Here is a 17,217-nt window from a genome sequence, read left to right as displayed (position 1 = left end):
TTAGCTTGCAAGAGCAACCGAATAGGTATTCCGCGCCTGCAGATGCACTTGCTCAAAGGCTTGCGAGATTAAAGACGACATCACCAACCGGCAGCAGCCCCAGCTCAGGGTCGAGTCAATGGGGAGACCATGAACAAGGGCGCGCCGAAAACCGATTTCCTCGTCCATCTTCCTACGTTTCTCATGGTCCTACTCATGGGTCGACATTGAGTTCTCCTTCCAGGCGACCACTCGGACCACGTACTATGGGAGCCGCTCAAGGGGGGCCCTCATTACCTCCAAAAATACCTTTGAATACTTCACTTCCGCGCGCACCAGACCCTGCTTATAGTCCGATATTCTCTGTACCTTCACAACCGCCATCGAACCCGCCGAGGACGTCAACGGAGAATTTTCGTCACATGAACCCACGATACTCTCACCTCATCAACTCGGGCCGTGGTAGTCCGAGTCCTAATGGTTTTGATGACAGCCCCTATAGGTCTCGGACTCCAAATGGCGTGCATCCGGTCAAAGGCCCTACTAGCAGTACAGCCGATCTACCACATAGATCTACTATCACTGCAGAGGAGTTGATGGACCATCTCCGACGGTATAGTGTTCTGTTGATAGATGTGCGCTCTCGTGGCGAGTTTGACAGCGGCCATGTATATGCCAAGTCGATAATATGTATAGAACCTGTGGCATTGAAGGAGAACGTCTCTGCAGAAGAACTTGAGGAACGCTTGGTGGTTTCACCAGAGCACGAACAATCTTTATTCGAGAAGCGCAATGAGTTCGATATGGTGGTCTATTATGACCAAGATACTGCTTCAAATAGCTATTTAGCTGGTCCGCCTGTGGGTACTACAGCACCTCATCTTCGAGCGTTGTACGACACTTTATACGAATTCAACGCCTATAAACCTCTAAAGGACGGTCGACCTCCAACACTCCTACTGGGTGGACTAGACGCCTGGATCGATCTCATGGGACAGCAGTCGCTTGCCACATCGTCCACAGCTGCGATTTTAGCCTCCATTCAGAGGCGGCCTGTCGCACGACCGGGACGCCCTCTTGGAAGAGTCCCGACAATGGCCAGTGCTAACTCTAGCCTGGAAATCAGAAAACGAAGACTTCGCAAGCTTTCACAATTGAATCCTGAGGAGCTCACGGAGTGGTTGGAAAAGTCCAAGACAGAAGAGATAGATGCAAGCACCTACCTGGCAGACGAATCACTCACAGAAGAACCAGAAGAGGAAGAGCAACAACAAGCCGGAACCCCTGTCTCGCCCTTTGTCCGATCATACGAGGATTTCTTGCGACGTTTCCCGGAACCCAACGCTGTTCAGCAATCAATGGTCACAACCCAGCAAGAACCGCCAGTGGCTCCCAATTACGCAGCTCCCGTCCCCATTGCGCCGTCCCGACCTCCACCCGCTGTCCCTCGTCCAAGCTATAGCGGTGTGGCCGATGGTCGACAGATACAAGCGCCCTTGCAGAGGCAAAACTCGGCGACCAAGACTGCGCTGTACACCTCGAACTCGTTGCTCAATCGCCTCAAGCTTCCCCGCACTGGGTTGGCGAACTTCGGAGTTACTTGTTACTTGAACTCGACTGTACAATGTTTGAGTGCGACGGTGCTAATGAGCAAGTTTTTCATTGATGACCGATTCAGGTATTACGTTCAAAAGAACTGGAAAGGGTCGCAGGGCGTTATGCCAGGACTGTTTGCCAACCTCATCAGGTCATTGTGGAAAAATGACGTGCAGGTAATCATGCCGACATCGTTCCGAAACTTCTGTGGGCGTCTGAACCAGGAATGGGGTATAGATAGGCAGCAAGATGCCAAGGAGTTCTTCGACTTCGTTGTGGACTGCCTCCATGAAGATTTGAACGTGAACTGGCAACGGACACCCCTGAGGCCGTTAACGTTTGAAGAGGAGATGCAGCGAGAAAGAATGCCCGTGGCCAAGGTCTCCAGAATAGAATGGGACCGATACTGCCATCGAGAAGAATCATTTATCTCATCGCTCTTCGCGGGTCAACACGCGAGCAGGCTTCGCTGCACAACCTGCAAGCGAACATCGACCACATATGAAGCCTTCTACAGCATCAGCGTCGAGATCCCACCGTCCGGCAAGGGCGACATCTACCAATGTCTCCGCAGCTACTGCCAAGAAGAAATGCTAAGCGGCGACGAAGTCTGGAAATGCCCCTACTGCAAATGCGAGCGCGTCGCAACCAAGCAAATCATCATAACTCGCGCCCCGCAAATCCTAGTCGTTCACTTCAAGCGCTTCTCCGCCTCCAAGACACAGAGCGCTCGCAAGATTCACACTCCCGTCGACTTCCCCCTCCACGGCCTCCGCATGGACGACTTTGTCTACACCCATCCCAGGGCAGGCGATGCGCCTCCCAGCCAGGACACATCAACCCTCGCCACAGAACCGCCATTCACATACGACGCATACGGAGTCCTCCGCCATATTGGCGCGTCCATGGGCAGCGGACATTATATCTCGTTAGTCCGCGACGCATCGCGGCAATGCTGGCGCCGATTCGACGACGGCCGAGCAACGGACTTTATACCCCGCGACTTGTCATTCAAGGACAGACTGCAAAACGAGCAAGCGTACATTGTGTTCTACGAGCGTGTTCCAGCGAAATAGCCACGTCTCTTTTCTCTCCGCTTGCTTGCATCTATATACTTCCTACCCCCCACCCCCTTCTCTCTCCATTGTGCCTTCTATACTATACTATACTACCCTTGGAAAGGGCACATCGCTACGCTTACGCTATGTATGACCTCCACGATGTTGACGCATTCTGTGATTTCTAGCTTCTGTCTTCCGGCTTTTTTTTTTCTTTGTCCTTCTATATAGCATGCATGTTGATCATGATACGATATGGCATTTGGCATGGTTTCCGCTAGCGGATTTTATAGACTTTTTTTATATGACCGTTTCTGACTTCTACTCGATGATTGATATAGTGGCTATTTAATTGGATCATTAACAACATTCGGTTGCTTTGAAATCAAGGCTTTGTCCAAACAGATAGGTTGAATGAAATATATCTCTATCTTGAGACTAGATAACATGGATATATAGAAATACAAGCGATATATCCTCCCCTATTACAACTATGTACACGAATGAGGAGGTCGAGTCTCACTGTCTATCTGTTTTCGGTGAGGAGAGAGGATTCTCTATGTGATGTAACGCTGATCATGGTGGTGACGGCAAGGTTGTAAAGGTTTCGTTGTCCGCTCAGGCTCTTTCACCCTCGCTATGCTTTCCCCGATGACCACCTCTACCGCGACGCGAGGAAGCCCCTGGTGTACCAGGGTCAGCGCGCGATTTCTTCGGTGTCTGTTGGTGGCGAGGGTGTGATTGCGGGTGTGATTGCGGATGCGGATTGGTTTTCCGTGCATGCTCAGTGTTCTGCTGAGGCGTTGCGGCACTGCCAGCGCCAGTGGCGGCGCCAGAACCACCTTGCGGCTGAGGTCCCTTGCCGCGGTTCTTGCGCTGACCTCCCGAGCCTTTCTGGTTGCTGCGACCACCACGCTTGCCCCGTCCATCTCTTCCATTGTCATTGTGGTTCTGCTCCTCGTCTGGATCTGGGAGGCCCTGAACGCGGCGGCTTTCCTTGTCCCACCATTCTTGGAAGGCTTGCTCCGCTTGGATTTCCTCAAGCTTATGCTTGGCTGTTGCGGCTTCACGGAGCTCGTCCTTTTCAGTTTGTTGTTGCATTAGGATGGTAGCTAGGGACATGGAGCTTGGAGAGTCGGAGTGGAAGGCTGTTTGGTATGGTTCTGGTCGGGGGATGTGGCGGATTGATTGAATTGAAGGGGTATCATTGGGGGACGTAGAGGGCGCTGTAGTGTCTGGTTGAGGGCGAGGAGGAGGGTTGGTGGCAGTTGCTGAGACACTGCGACTCTTCGTTGGGGTAGGAGTAGATTTTGAGGAGCTTTCGGGTTTGGGGGAAGGTGCGCCAGCAACGGTTTGGCGGAGGGTCATTCCAGGCCTTTGAGGGGTCTTCGATGGGGTTGGGGATGGTATATTTTGATCGGTTGCATTGAATGGCGATTTGGCTGGGCTTGGGCTTGGGGCAGGAATCTTCCAGGGGCTTTGCGCGGCTTCCTTGGCTTTTTGCTGCGCGGCGGCCATCTCCAGAGCTTGCTGCTGTTGCATCTTCTTCCGCTCCTTTTGCGATAGTTTAGGGGCGGATGAGCTGCTGTTCTCCCGTCGCGCGGACATTCCTAGGCTAAGGTTGGAGACTCGGGTTTCCGAAGCTTCGCTCATTATGTCCTTCAAGTTCTTCTTGGCGCCTGAAACTACGGTAGTTGAGTTCCAGGGTACCTGCGAGGCATTTGGAGAAGAGACCGAACCATTGAGTTTGCCCTGAGGTGTGCTAGGTTGTAAACCAGAGGGGGACTTGGCAACGCTTGCATCCTTTGGAGATGCCATTCGGTCATCCAGATAGATTCGACCGCCGAAAGATCCATCAAGGAGGCTAGAGCCGAGTACTGGTGTATCACCACCTTCATCAGCTGCCTTGATGCCGCGATCCACTGCTTTCTTTTTCCCGGAATCGGATGGGGATAGCAATGATTCATCGTCCATTTGGAACATCAATTCACCGGTAGAGTGCTTCGACTTGAGCAACGGGCTGTCATAACCAGCTGCAGGCCGGTCTGCCTTCGGTCTAGGTTGTGACGGCGTTGCTGTAGGTTTGTCGAATGTTCGAGACTTTCCTTCGTGCAAGTCTATCTTGCTTGTATGAGTCCTGAGCCTCATCGAGTCGACTAGTCGACGTTTGTCGGCCTCTATTGAGGAAACGAGTTCAGGGTATTTCTCATAGATATACTCGATTGCGTTCCTGCCCCGGGATATAGGAAAGGCCGTCAATTGATTATCGTGACAGACATAATCGAGTGCCCGGATCAAATGTTCGTCAAGATCTCCTAGTAATCTGGAATGTCGTTAGGATCAGTGAGGTAATAAGTTAACTTGATTGACTCACTTGTTGGTGATCAAATCTTCAAGGTTCAAACAGATATACTCCAACGCAGCATCTTTGAACTCGGTCACGAAGCACGGTGCAATCGAATTGAGAAGGTGGCACACATTGCGTGAGGTTACTATGGTCGTTAGTATTGGGACAGAGATCCTAACCTGAAGAATTCGACTTACCGAATCGTCCTAGAGCCTTCTGACATACTTGTGCCAGCCGATCAATCATCAGCTCGTTGGCCACGAAACCAACATCGATAATGAGATCAACGAATTCTTGGGTATCTTTCGTCCGAACCTCATCAAATAGTCGATCGTCTGTATCCGCATACATATACCTAAGGACAAACTCGAAGACTGGGCGATCAATATGCTTCAGGTCAACGTGAATCTTATCCTGAGGGGACTTCCGCCGCGATGAAAGCCATTGACCGCCGGAACGACCAAAGAACAAGGCATTGAAAAAGGGGCATCTCTGGCATATGACTTGGCTATGAGCAATCATCTGATCACCATTCAACTCGATTACGATATCTCCGCTTTCAAAGAAAGCAGGATCATTAAGCGCAGCAGCAAAGTCAGCCTTCATACTTTTAGGAGGTCTGACCATAAGCATAGCGGCACGCTCCAAGGCTGGAATATCTAGATGCGAAGCTACCCGTATCACTTCCGTTCGGACTTGGCGGTAGCGATAGGCATTTGCTGGTGAAGATCGAGCGAGCTGCCAGACGTCCAAGGCAGTGTCCGTGTAAAGGAAGAAAACAATATTCAACAGAGTCAAGTCATCGATCCCTTGGAAGAGAATTTGACAGTATCCTTGGTTATCTTTCGTGATTGTCAAGAGATCCGGCAAAGAGATACTGTGTTTCTGGCGGTAGCTATGCAGTGCTTTCCTGAGAACCGGGCTGCGACCTGTCAAGATGAACTCATGAACAGGAACCCGCATGTCAGAGGTAGTGGTCATAACCCAGACAGTCCCAACAGGTGGCTCGGTCGACGTCTGCCGGAAGAAGAGTTCTGGATTAGGGGATTTCAAGAGCGCCTGCTTGATCGTAATAACCGAGTCTGGATCATCAAGAGTTTCTTCAATAGAGACCAAGGTCATTGGCCCTGAGTCCGCGCGAATGGAATTGAATGGCGATAGTGGCCAAATGTCGGCCCAGAGACTTGTTGAATCGACGTTGATTTGTTCTTTTGTCACATCGCATTCGCGTTGGGCAACTGCAAATGCTCCGAACGCATTGCTACAGACGCCTACTACCCGAGACAGACCAGGAACACGGGCGAACTTATACTCGCTAGAGCTTCCACTCTTCGTCTTTCGGCGCCTTTCTTTCCTCCACGCTGAGCCGGAAGCTGTGCAGATAATAATCGAACCGTCTTGACCGACATCGACATCTTTGACGGCCATATGCGCTTTCTTCACAGACCAAACGCGTATTGGGGTGGAAAGAGAATTGCGAATTTTAGAAGGATTGGTCGTTGAGGTCAAACTTGGAAGGTGCTCCAGCTTGTTGACCTGCGCTGTGAAAACATCTCCCGAACTCGACAACACACAGACGGTATTGCCGCCGGTGCGAATTTTGACTATGCGATTGGTCGATGTCTCATAACGAGTGGACATGAAGCTGTCTCTGATGAACTTGGAGTTAACCTCCAGATTGAAGGACAGCTTGGAATAGCCGTAATGAGAAAACACCCAAACTTCGTGGTTTTGAAGCAAGATGGCAGTAGCCTGGTCAGTAGCAGACACACTCTGTATGGGGGTGCTGAGTAGTGAGGCGCCCACCCGCCGGGGCGTTGTTTGAACGTCGAGCGACCGAGCATCCGAATCCACAAGACCCAGTTGACCTTCGTTCTTACCAAAGGTGTATAAGCCGGAGTTGCTGTATACTACGGAATGAATTGACGACGCAGCTGCTCCAAGGATGACCTCCTTCTTAAAAGGGTTGAATATCTGTCGCGGGGACGGTTGAACAGGAACATCATCTTTGTTGCTCGTCCTTGGAAGACCATATCCTAGCTGGCCAAACTTGTTGCTTCCCCAACTGAAGATATCACCATTCTCAGTGATCGCGAGGGTATGATCCTGACCGAGTGTAATGGACACAACCTTCCTACTTGCCAGTCCGCCGCCCTCGATGCACACAAAGCTAAAACGCGTGGCCTCATCTCCGGTTCCTAGACGACCACCGGGACCGAAGCCGCACATGAAGAGGTTCGACTCGGGGTCGTTTGTTAGAACTGCAGTATGTAATTTGGACATGGCAATCGTCTGTACTTTGAGCGGTTTCGCTCTGATCAAAGCCGGCAGGTCTTGATTCGAGTCAGATCCAATTCTAGGGTCATCGTGCCGCTCCTGATACTCTCGGAAGAAGCGCTGCAAAAGATGTTCCGGGCGAGTGAGAGTTACCCTTTCAGGGTACTGACGGTCGTTCTGGTCTCCAACACCGAGGTTCAGATTCTTGTTACTTCCAAATGTGTACACCTCGTCACCAGATAGACTCGCACGCGGCTTCTCAGCAAACTCGGGGGTATCCTCCTCATCCAGGGAACTGACGGAAGAAGCATCATCCAGTAATGCCTCTGCAGAAGAGGGGTCCAAGATAGCGCCGGATGAGATGCGCTTCGTGTCTCGGGAATTGATCGTCGATGCATAGACGTCGAAGGGGCTACAGCCTTCTCGATCTTTAATCTTGATGAGACCACCGCTAGGCTGGCCTGGAAATCCTGGTTTGCTCAAATCTGTTGCATCTCGAGCATCCCGTGCCATTAAAGCCTGCGCGATCGTAGCATTACCCGCATATAGAGCCCTGTGTAACGCTGTCCAGCCGCTTTCCCAATCTTGCGCATAGATATCAAGGAACGGTATCTCGAGAATAATCAGGGCGAAGTCGACGGCCGTAGGTTTCGACGAGGATGCGATATGATGTAGAAGGGTCCTCCCATACGGGTCTCGAGCGTTTAGTTCATCCCGCGAAATGTTCTTAACCGACCGCGGGCCGACACGTTCGGAAAATGAGTTCTTAGCTTTTGGCGATGCACCTAGAGAGGACGAGATCATCGAACCGGGGCTTCCGGAGTTGAGATATGAAGCTGCCCCTCCAGACGGGGCTCGCTGGCCGCCAGTGGTATAACTGGCGCTGGCCAGAAACCGCTGAAAGCTCTCAACGTCATCGCGTAGGAAGAATTCCCAAAGCTTGCTACTCATGTGCCCAGTATTGAAGTCGTGTCAGAAACTCTTTTCAACCCGGGACCGGAGCGTCAGCTTCACCGCGGAGGTGGACGCACAGGTAGGATATCCGAGCGCGATAAGAGTGTTCTGACGGGGGGAAGGGAGGAGGTCGTCGAGGGTCTTCGACTCGTATGCGATGGCTATTTTGCGATCGGTACGTCTAGGGATGCGAAGACCTTAATGGGATGCGGCGCGTTAAGTGATAGAAAATCGTTGTGCGAAGCGCATGTGTGGTGGCGATGACTAGACAGATGACGCCCGGACAGTTATCTCCGGGGTTCGAGCGGTCTCGGCGAGGGGTTATGGAGGCTTGAGAGCGGCGTGCGACAGCAGATATCAAGTCGGATGTAAGTGCTTAGAAGAGGGGAGGGCGATTGATTGATTATCAGGAAGAAGAGCTCTTGAGTGAGCCAGAATGAGCCATGGATAGCAAGAGGCCGCGGTGGCCAATCGGGAGTGGTGCGCCCCTCCATGTTCCCCGACGAGAGGCCCAGGACAGCCGTTTCTCCCCCTCATGCACTCCATACTCTCATACTCTCTGCACATCCGCGGGTTATTGTGATGCAATCGCGATCCCATCCTGATGCCCGTGCTCGACTAATTATGTTTGCGGGGCTCTAGCGCTCTTGCCCTGAATCTGCACGCCCATTACTCCAGACGCTTGTGCGGAGGCATTGAGAGTCAGCAGTGAGCAGTCGCGGAGCACTATCGCACCAAGTTCTCTGCATAGCCGTTCCCACGAATACGCCCTAGTCTATACAGTGAAGCTCCGATGTGTTTCCAGAGGATGACCTTGTCATCGTACAGCTGCTTCCGGGCTAGCTGAGCATCGAACGCGGAGAGTTCATTGCTCTTCAGTGGACTACAACTAGAAGCTGTCAATCTTTTATTTCACGGCTTGACGGGCTACCACATTCAAGTATACCCGCTACTCGTAGGTCTTATCTCGCGGGTGCAATAGGCTCGGGCTATAGGACTCTTGGAATATGATGATATGCACTCGAATACAAGGGTCTTTTTTGACAAGGGACTGGATTCTGGAGCATATCCATGTCCATTTTTTAACTTAAGAGTTCAGGAATGGAAAGTATACAGGCTTTCTTCTTGATCGTCAGACTCTCAAAATTGTAGAGAGTATAACCCTTCAAGCTCGCTTCTGTGGGTTGTCCTCGTCGCCGTGAAGAGACTGCCAGTTTGGTAGCTTGGTAGAAGTGTAATCGGCAGAAATCGGGTTGTGGGATCTATGACGCTCAGTCGGAATGTAACAGTGCCATACTAGCGAGTCTGTGGTCGAGTGATTCTTGACGTCCTTGGTTTCGATTTCCAGCGCGTGTTCGAGCCGTAAGATTTGTAAACCCGAGACGTAGACGCCAGATACAGTACTGCACATGTAGGACGAGGTTCTGAGAGGTTATTTGAGACCGACTCATAGTAGCTCATAGTAGAAAGATCCCAGAGACATACAAACATCACACATTTCTCAACTCCACAGAGGGCCAAATGCACACAAGAACGAGTATAGACTACACTTAGGGTTTTGTGAGCTAGTACCTAGGTACAGTAGTACCAAAAGTACCAGCCTTGCGACACTGGCGCAGCATAGTACGTGTTGCACTGAGTTTATGACTCCATAGCCGTGGTCAAATAATGCTCAACTTTGCCAACAACAAAGAAAGGGGTGGCTTCCAAGGTCCTATAGGAGCTCTCCCGGGGAGTGCCTGGAGCGCGATTCCGCCTTGAACTCCACCTGGAGCGGCGCGACGCAGATTGCTGCAGATGAGGCGACCAGTCTCAGAATCTCAGCCATTCGAGAAGTGGTCTGTGCCTGATAGCCACAGCTGATACATGCTGGGGCGGGATTTGCAGCCGGGCCTCTTAGGGAAGGACCAGGTATTGAGCGCCGACCGTCTGGCAGAGTGGGAGATGGAAGAAGGGGAGAGAGATAACGCAAGAGCTGCACCTGACCGCAGTCCTGACGACTGCGCCCTCACCGCCTTCCCCAAGTCCCGTGGGCATCATCTCACCACCGACCAGCCTGATCACGAATGCCGTCTTATTTGTTGGGAAAGGCGAGCATAGACCAAGGGTCCAAGCCTAGTGATCCTTTTCTGCAATCAGAACATTGAATTTTGGGTGTTGTTCAGGCGGGCCTGGGAGATATTGGTAGAAGAACAGAAGAGAGGCTGGCGGAGGCACTTGACCAGGGCCATCGAGTCACCGGCGTGCGTCACAGACCCTCAGCGCTCTGCACCTGCAGGCCTGGACTTACTCACCTCTCTTCTTCTTCCTCAAGACCTCTTTCTCTCCTTCTCTCCTCCATACCACAGCTTCTCTCCTCTCCCCTTTCCTTCATTTTGGGTTTGCAGCAGTATTACAGTCACCGCTGTGCTGATCATGACTCCCTGAATCGCTGATCTGCTCCGGACCTGAGGAACCCGACCAGATAACTGGAGCCGCCTGTCAATGCGGAGAAGCTCCAAGGGTTGTCTAGACCACACTCACAAACACCCTGTTGCCTGAACTCGCCAAATAATGACCTCGCTGCCTGGTATTTAGAGCCTCAAATCATTATCTACCTTGTGCTTTCCTTGCTTGACTCACCTTTGAGTTTCCCTCTCGAAAGGCTTGCTGCGTTTCCACTATCTTGTGCCTCTATTCCGTTCGTGAGCATGGCCATCCGCAGCGGCTCCGTCGCTCCCCCATTTCCTTCCTGATTCAGATACGCCAACCCCCACGAGATATCCGGAACATACGCCGGATTATTGTCCTACTGCCCCTCTTGAATTTTTTTTTGGTCTCGCGAAAACTATGCATCAACATCCGCGGTCGCCCGCTCCGGCGGCGCCTACCTCCTCGACCCGGCCGCGCTCTCAGGACTACGATCGTCGCTCCGACTCACCGGCCTTCGACCTCAGATCACATCCAAATAGAGGACTAGGGATTGAGGCGGAAGACGATACCGACTCCGAACAGAAGTCTCAACCCGGACCGGAAGCCATCGGAAAAGTGAACCAAATCATAACGGTATGGATTGAACCTTATCTTGGAGACCTGATGAGCTCTGGAACTACCTTTTAACACTATGCTAGAACTACCATACGAAAGCCGCCTTGATAATCCTGCATTCCCGTGTCGACTTGCCCACTGCCTACCTAAAAAATACCAATACACCACGAGTCAATCGCTGGGTAAATACTGATCCTCCTCTTTCCATTGAGTTGCTTCCGCTGACATTATTTATACATAGTTCAATGTCGAGCTACCGGAGACGAATGTGCTTAATGATCAGCTTTTGACTTGGCGAACATGCGATGCTACCGACAACCGGCCGCCGCCGATGATCATCGAGACGTACTTGGACACAAAAGGGCTCACGAATAACCAAACGCTTGTTGCATTAGACGAGAATGGAAAACGCTGGGATGTGATGGATGCATTGACTACGTCTCAAAGCTCACAGCCAGTCAAAGCTCCCTCATCCAGCGTGGATGATGTGGTGCTGGAGCAATGGAGAGTAGAGTTGGGCGATATGCCTGGTAAACTGCCTGCAGACCTTGGCGCCATCCTGCCGACGGTCTACAAAAAGAGCATTATCCTCTTTCGATCTCTCTTTACCTACTCTAAATTTCTCCCTGCCTGGAAATTCATTAAGCGGAACGGACGATTTCGAGCGAATCCTGCCCTACGAATCAAGTATCGGATTTTGAGTGAGCTGTCGCCTCAACAATCATCCAAACCGGATCGCTTGACAACGCCCATCCTTGGAGGCGATACGAAGGTAGTTGACACATATAGCTTCGGTGTCACAGAATCACCTGCCGGCCCGTTCTCTGTCCAGGTTACTTATAGGACAAGTTGCGACTTTCGTGTTGACGATTCAGAGGCCCTTCTGAGCTCCCAGTTCATGGGAGCTGATGACGAAATCTTCCAGCCGTCATTACCTTCTCGTGGCATGGACGCCAAAGCTCTGGTACCCGAGGTCGGTTCGGCGCCGCTCACAAGAAGGGCTTTGGAGGACCCAGATCCGAGTCGGGCATATGGCAGCTTGTCAACCTTCCACCATGTAGGCCCTACGACGGGCGCGAGTCCAATCTCGGCGCTCAGGGCCGCAAGAGAATCAGGCGCTTCATCTCCCTCTCCTCCTACCTCATCGCGCCGAAGCTCTGTCACCGCCACTAGACCTAGCCCAGCGGGCCGCGCTGCCGTACTTGCAAATGAAGCAAGTCCCAATGTTGCTAGGCGACCATCCATATCTTTTCAACCATTCAAAGCACCTCCCTTATCCGCGTCGCCAGCCCTCGTTGAGTCTCCACTTGGAGCCTCGCCGCGGACAACTGGTCTCCATCGAGCTTCATTATCTGATTCTAGAAGCATGCCGCCCCCCTCTATGGCTGCCTCTGCAAGAAGGCCACTTTCATCAACTCCGGATAATATTGCCCCGTCACCAACCTCGGCGTCCCCACGCCCCGCACCTATGTCGAGATACAGCAGCGCTTTCAGCCACCGCCGAGGAAGGCCTTCTTCTGGTGGCATCAACAGGGTCGAAGATGACAATTCCAGTGGAAAAGCCAGTGCAACATCGTCCAGTGCCCAACCAGGTTCCGGGTTACTTGCTGAGATCACCGGTACCAGTGCCGATTCGATCCACGCGGATGACGAGAACATCTCAGAATTTCTGAAAATGCTCGATCTCCGGAAGGATCTTCTGAACCCATCAAATTCGACGACTGTAGACAACCTCGCCCGCAAGACCACAGCTACATCTGCCGCTTTGAACCGCTTCCGGGGTATGCGAGATTCCAACGCAGCTCTCTCTGACTCGATGTCATCTTCACTGCTCATGCACCGCTCATCTAACGCGTCCAGCAAGCAACTATCTGGGGTTCCTGGTATGATTGGCGGTGCTTCCATCTCTACTGCATCATCTCCAGGGGGAAAAGCGATATCTCCCCATACCCCTCATACCCCCGCTATACCTTCTCGATTGAGTTCCAATAGTATAGCCGATAATATCAGGGATCCTAGCCGATCCCAATCGCGCGAAGACAATGGTTCTCTACCGGATGAGGATACTAGCGATGATACTACGACTGAACGTGTACCCTCAACAGTTTCTGCTATTCCAATTCCCACCTCGCCCGCAGCACTTTACCCATCCACATTCCGCCGCTCCAGTTCAGCTGCCAATAGACGAAGCAGTACTGCGATAGATGATGACGAAATTTTCACTATGCGCAGTATCAGTCTTGGGGCCGAGGAGCCATCCCACACTAGTCTCAGGACAATGCAACGGCAGCATGACTACGATAACGCTGGCCCTACCATGGCTCCGTCAGCGCCTGGTACACGTACAGCTACAGGGAATGAAACGGGGGCTTCCGCACAACCAGATTCAACCGCTCAACGAGGCGCCTCGACATTGGGTCCAGCAATTAGTCTGTCCCCTTCTTCAAGTCACTCTCCACACCAAAGACGTTTCAGCCATTCCCGTGTTCGAGGATTTTCCGGGGGTCCTCACTCTCTCAGCTCTGGCTCTAACAGTGCTGGACGCGGTGGACACATTCCGTATCTTGCAGAGCGGGAGCCCGAGCGCGATGCTAATGTGAGCGGTAGCAACAGCGCCACAGAAGATCGCCGCGGGGTAGGACGGCGATTCAGTGCTGGCCGCCAAAACGTTCCTCCGTCCACTCAAGTGGAAGAAGATGAGCCCTTGTTGTTCGCTATGAGTGACTTTGGGGTATCTCGAAGAAGCCTCGAGGAAGGTCGACAAGGCAACCACGGGCCCGAATCAGGCGGAAACCCTGGAAGCAGAAGAGGCAGCGGGAGAAGAGGCGGGCTTTCTGGCTTCCACGTTTGGCCTTGAACAACCTAACCTTATCTTTCCACATACTCATGATGCCTTCTCATGATTTTCTCGCTGACTTATTATTCTATACTTTCTCGTCCGCATACTTTCCATACGGATTTTGGCTACTTATTCTTGCTTCGGCTGTTGGCTCATATACACCCTGATGTTCTGACTCTGATTCTGGTTCTGATTTTCTGTTTTCGTTTTGGCCACCTTCCATACAAGGTGGGATCTTTCCATAGACTGGTTTTGCTAGCGATTGGCAATTGCAATGTTAGAGAATGATACGATGAATCCCTGAGGCTCTGTTTTCTTTTGCTTAACTTTGTGTTGTTTTTCTTTTCCTCTGTTGCTTTCTGATATCTATTCATTTTCATTTTCCTCTTATCAAAATGCTTTCTTTACGTCCTAGATTTTTCTGGTCTTCGGTCTATTTATGGTTTGGCTACTCCTTTCATTCACATTGTTAGATCTCCATTCTCTGATCTCCTGCAGCTTAAGTGCGTTATGTTCAATGGTTGAGTGAACGGTTGTAATGTACTTAAAGATTATCATTTTTTTCTTAGGGACTTGTTGGGTATCGAGGCGTTGGGCATGGTTTAGATATGTTGATAGTGCGCACAGATACGGAACGAGTTATTGTTCGAATACAAGGATATAAACCATATTCGTCGAGAAAAAAAAAGAACTGGAATATTAGAAATCGTTGCTTTTTGTACTCCTCTATCGCGAGAAACCCCATAACGAACGCTCAAAAACCAAAACCAAATGGGCGTATCCAAACAAATAGGTAGTAATATATCATACATGCTATTGGAAAGGTCAAGCTCACATCCTCCGGAACGTATTTCCAGAAGCACTCCGGCGCTCCTTGGCCCTGTAATCTGCCGAAGCAGTCGTGGGCTTGAAGGAGTCCGCGGATTTCTTTGGCCCCTTACCACGGGGGTTGAATGTGAACTCCTGCTCGCCGACAACAGTAGCCCGCCGAGCGGGCTTCTCCCTAGCGCGCATGTTCTGGGCTCGGGAGCCGAAGGAGCGGTCGCGGGAGGATGTTGTGGCTGTTGAGGAAGAGACTTGCATTTGGGGCTGGCGGCGGGTGTTGGTGGGTTTGGATTTGGGCTTGGGCTTCTGCTTGCGTTCCAGTTCGCTTTCGGAAGAAGAGTCGTCGGAGTCTGATGAGCCGGGGACATCGTCGATTTCTTCTTGCTCCACGGCTGTGAGGCCACGCTCCTTCCTGGCTGTCGGGGCGGATGAGGGGATGTTGCCACCGTTACGAAGGGCGAATTCGCGAGATGTTTCATCGATGGCGAAGTCCTCGTCTTCGAAGAGCTTGGCGAAACGGCCGTCGCCGAGAACGTTGGAGTCGGCGTCTGCAGCAGGCGCAGGAGCTTCGGGATTGTCCATGGGTTCGTCGCCGCCTTGTTTAAGGACACGCTTGGCCTTGCGGCGCTCGTTCTTCTCTTCCATTTCCATGAGGCGCTCGGCGAGTTTCTTGTTGACTTTGACGGCGGCCTTCTTCTTGCCGCGGATTCTGCTTTCGCGCTCTTTATCGATCTTCTCCTTGATGCGCTTCGCGCGCTCCTCTTCCCAGATGTAGGGGTTTGAGATGAGTCTGGCCTCCTCGTATAGACGCTGCGCGACAAAGTATCCGTGCATGTATGGTCTAAGGAGGTTGGTTCTGCCGATCAAGTGATCCAGGCTGAGAGTCTTCAGCTGGGGTAGGGTCAAGAACTTGAAGTTATCGTAGACGGAGCCGGCTTGACCGGCGTTGAATGCGCTGGGATCGTTGGGGTCCTCTGCCATCTCTTCGACCAAGTTGTCTAGGAATGAACACCACTTGGGAGCCGGACCAAGCTGGGGAATGAAGAACGAGTGCTGTTGCCGTCCTTCGTTGGCGGTCAAGATCATTCCGCTATCCTTGCACCAGGCAACGGAGTTGATGTCAACTGCAGGCTCGACGGAGGTCCAAGGTGCGCCATCTCGGGGGTCCCAGATCTTGATAATCTTTTTATCTGCAGACATTATCTTTGGTTCCATGGTCTGTTCCCGAGTAGTCGTCGAAGGAAGTAGGAACTTTAGAGTGTGAATGGGGAAGCCGTATCCTTGATCCTTCTTGAGCAGAGGAACTGGTGAACGGAGATCATAGAGGTGGATCAGACCGTTCGAAGAACCGGTCGCAAGCGTCAATCCTGCGCGATGGAATTCCAGTGCTGTAATCTCGTTTCTTGGGTCATCGGGCCCAGCCTGTGTTGGAGGAAGCAGTACTCCGGCGCGGCCCTTCGCTCGCGGATCCCAAAGCTCAACGGTTCCCAACGTAGTACCAAAGGCAAGAAGACCGTGGCTCTCTTCAGCAATGGCTCCTGTGTTGACCGCACCAGTATTGATCCCACCCTGTAATGCGCCCCCTCCGGCTGATGTGAAATCGTCACCTCCGACATCGACCTCGAAACTCCGCATATAACGTCCTAGTTCGAGGTTGAGACGGAAGACCTCACCCATACCATCGCCGTTGACTCCGACAGCCGGAACAAGAGCCTCCGTAGATACTTTATCGTAGATCAGATCGCGACCATACCGCGGGAGTCTTGTTTTATAGTGGCAGCCTCCGGGTGTATGGAACTCGAGTGATCGATCGGACTGAAGGTGGATGGACTTTGAGTAGTCGGAAGAAAGGAGCTGGAATGTCGTGTTGAGTGCATCTGTGTGGCGGGCCCAGGACAGTGATAGTTGAGGAAGGTGGTGTGTGTGGATTTGCGGTTTGTAGGTTCCTATACGAGACAAGAACATCAGTTGCGCGGTCGCCAAAATCGAAGCAAGACCATCTCACCTGTGCTCATCACCCATTCGCCATCTTCACTGGCTCGAATACACTGACTGGCTTCCTCAAATTCAAAGTCTTGAAGCAGTTCAATTCTGTTCGCATACTCCGGGTCATCCTTCAAACTGCGCTTTCGTCGTCTTGCAAGCCATTCTGGTAGTGGGCGGGCTGTATTCGAGCCAGAAATGGTATATACCGGAACTTCGGACTGGTTTGAGAGCTTCATCTTGGTGTTGATGCCCCTCGGCTATGCGCAGACTGAGAGACTGCGGACTAGCGATTTTATCTATGATTTTTTCTTTGATTATCGATAAAAGCA

The 17,217-nt window shown here is 51.8% G+C and overlaps 4 protein-coding genes across 4 annotated transcripts; 2 read left to right on the top strand and 2 right to left on the bottom strand.

Moving 5' to 3' along the window:
• Positions 1–223: 223 nt before the first annotated feature.
• On the top strand, positions 224–2,987 carry BDV14DRAFT_161767 (putative ubiquitin C-terminal hydrolase). Its single transcript, XM_073766806.1, has one exon. The coding sequence runs from the start codon at positions 246–248 to the stop codon at positions 2,649–2,651; it is 2,406 nt and encodes an 801-aa protein (XP_073633686.1). The 5' UTR covers positions 224–245; the 3' UTR covers positions 2,652–2,987.
• Positions 2,988–3,080: 93 nt separating this feature from the next.
• Positions 3,081–8,793, bottom strand: BDV14DRAFT_161765 (BTB domain and ankyrin repeat protein). The gene is made up of 3 exons (XM_073766805.1): positions 5,178–8,793; positions 5,008–5,125; positions 3,081–4,956 (listed from the first exon to the last, which is right to left on the bottom strand). The coding sequence occupies exons 1-3, from the start codon at positions 8,206–8,208 to the stop codon at positions 3,252–3,254; spliced, it is 4,854 nt and encodes a 1,617-aa protein (XP_073633685.1). The 5' UTR covers positions 8,209–8,793; the 3' UTR covers positions 3,081–3,251.
• Positions 8,794–10,676: 1,883 nt separating this feature from the next.
• BDV14DRAFT_940 (putative autophagy protein Atg13) lies at positions 10,677–14,390 on the top strand. Its single transcript, XM_073777896.1, has 3 exons — positions 10,677–11,256; positions 11,322–11,420; positions 11,480–14,390. The coding sequence occupies exons 1-3, from the start codon at positions 11,041–11,043 to the stop codon at positions 14,093–14,095; spliced, it is 2,931 nt and encodes a 976-aa protein (XP_073633684.1). The 5' UTR covers positions 10,677–11,040; the 3' UTR covers positions 14,096–14,390.
• Positions 14,391–14,891: 501 nt separating this feature from the next.
• On the bottom strand, positions 14,892–17,165 carry BDV14DRAFT_925 (WD repeat NOL10/ENP2 family protein). The gene is made up of 2 exons (XM_073777869.1): positions 16,908–17,165; positions 14,892–16,848 (listed from the first exon to the last, which is right to left on the bottom strand). The coding sequence occupies exons 1-2, from the start codon at positions 17,122–17,124 to the stop codon at positions 14,909–14,911; spliced, it is 2,157 nt and encodes a 718-aa protein (XP_073633683.1). The 5' UTR covers positions 17,125–17,165; the 3' UTR covers positions 14,892–14,908.
• Between the last annotated feature and the right edge of the window lie 52 nt (positions 17,166–17,217).

Source organism: Aspergillus stella-maris, assembly GCF_047715825.1.
Source record: "Aspergillus stella-maris strain CBS 113639 unplaced genomic scaffold BDV14scaffold_1, whole genome shotgun sequence".
Classification (NCBI taxonomy): domain Eukaryota; kingdom Fungi; phylum Ascomycota; class Eurotiomycetes; order Eurotiales; family Aspergillaceae; genus Aspergillus; species Aspergillus stella-maris.
This window is presented reverse-complemented; position numbering and strand designations above follow the sequence as displayed.

Bases quoted from the DNA above. Each gene is read 5' to 3' on its own strand.
- BDV14DRAFT_161767 (XM_073766806.1), top strand. From the start codon at position 246: ATGGGAGCCGCTCAAGGGGGGCCCTCATTACCTCCAAAAATACCTTTG.
- BDV14DRAFT_161765 (XM_073766805.1), bottom strand. From the start codon at position 8,208: ATGAGTAGCAAGCTTTGGGAATTCTTCCTACGCGATGACGTTGAGAGC. The intron at 5,126-5,177 runs GTAAGTCGAATT...TAACGACCATAG, and splicing joins GAAGGCTCTAGGACGATTCG to TAACCTCACGCAATGTGTGC. The intron at 4,957-5,007 runs GTGAGTCAATCA...ACGACATTCCAG, and splicing joins GAAGATTTGATCACCAACAA to ATTACTAGGAGATCTTGACG.
- BDV14DRAFT_940 (XM_073777896.1), top strand. From the start codon at position 11,041: ATGCATCAACATCCGCGGTCGCCCGCTCCGGCGGCGCCTACCTCCTCG. The intron at 11,257-11,321 runs GTATGGATTGAA...ACACTATGCTAG, and splicing joins AAGTGAACCAAATCATAACG to AACTACCATACGAAAGCCGC. The intron at 11,421-11,479 runs GTAAATACTGAT...ATTTATACATAG, and splicing joins CACCACGAGTCAATCGCTGG to TTCAATGTCGAGCTACCGGA.
- BDV14DRAFT_925 (XM_073777869.1), bottom strand. From the start codon at position 17,124: ATGAAGCTCTCAAACCAGTCCGAAGTTCCGGTATATACCATTTCTGGC. The intron at 16,849-16,907 runs GTGAGATGGTCT...TGTCTCGTATAG, and splicing joins CGAATGGGTGATGAGCACAG to GAACCTACAAACCGCAAATC.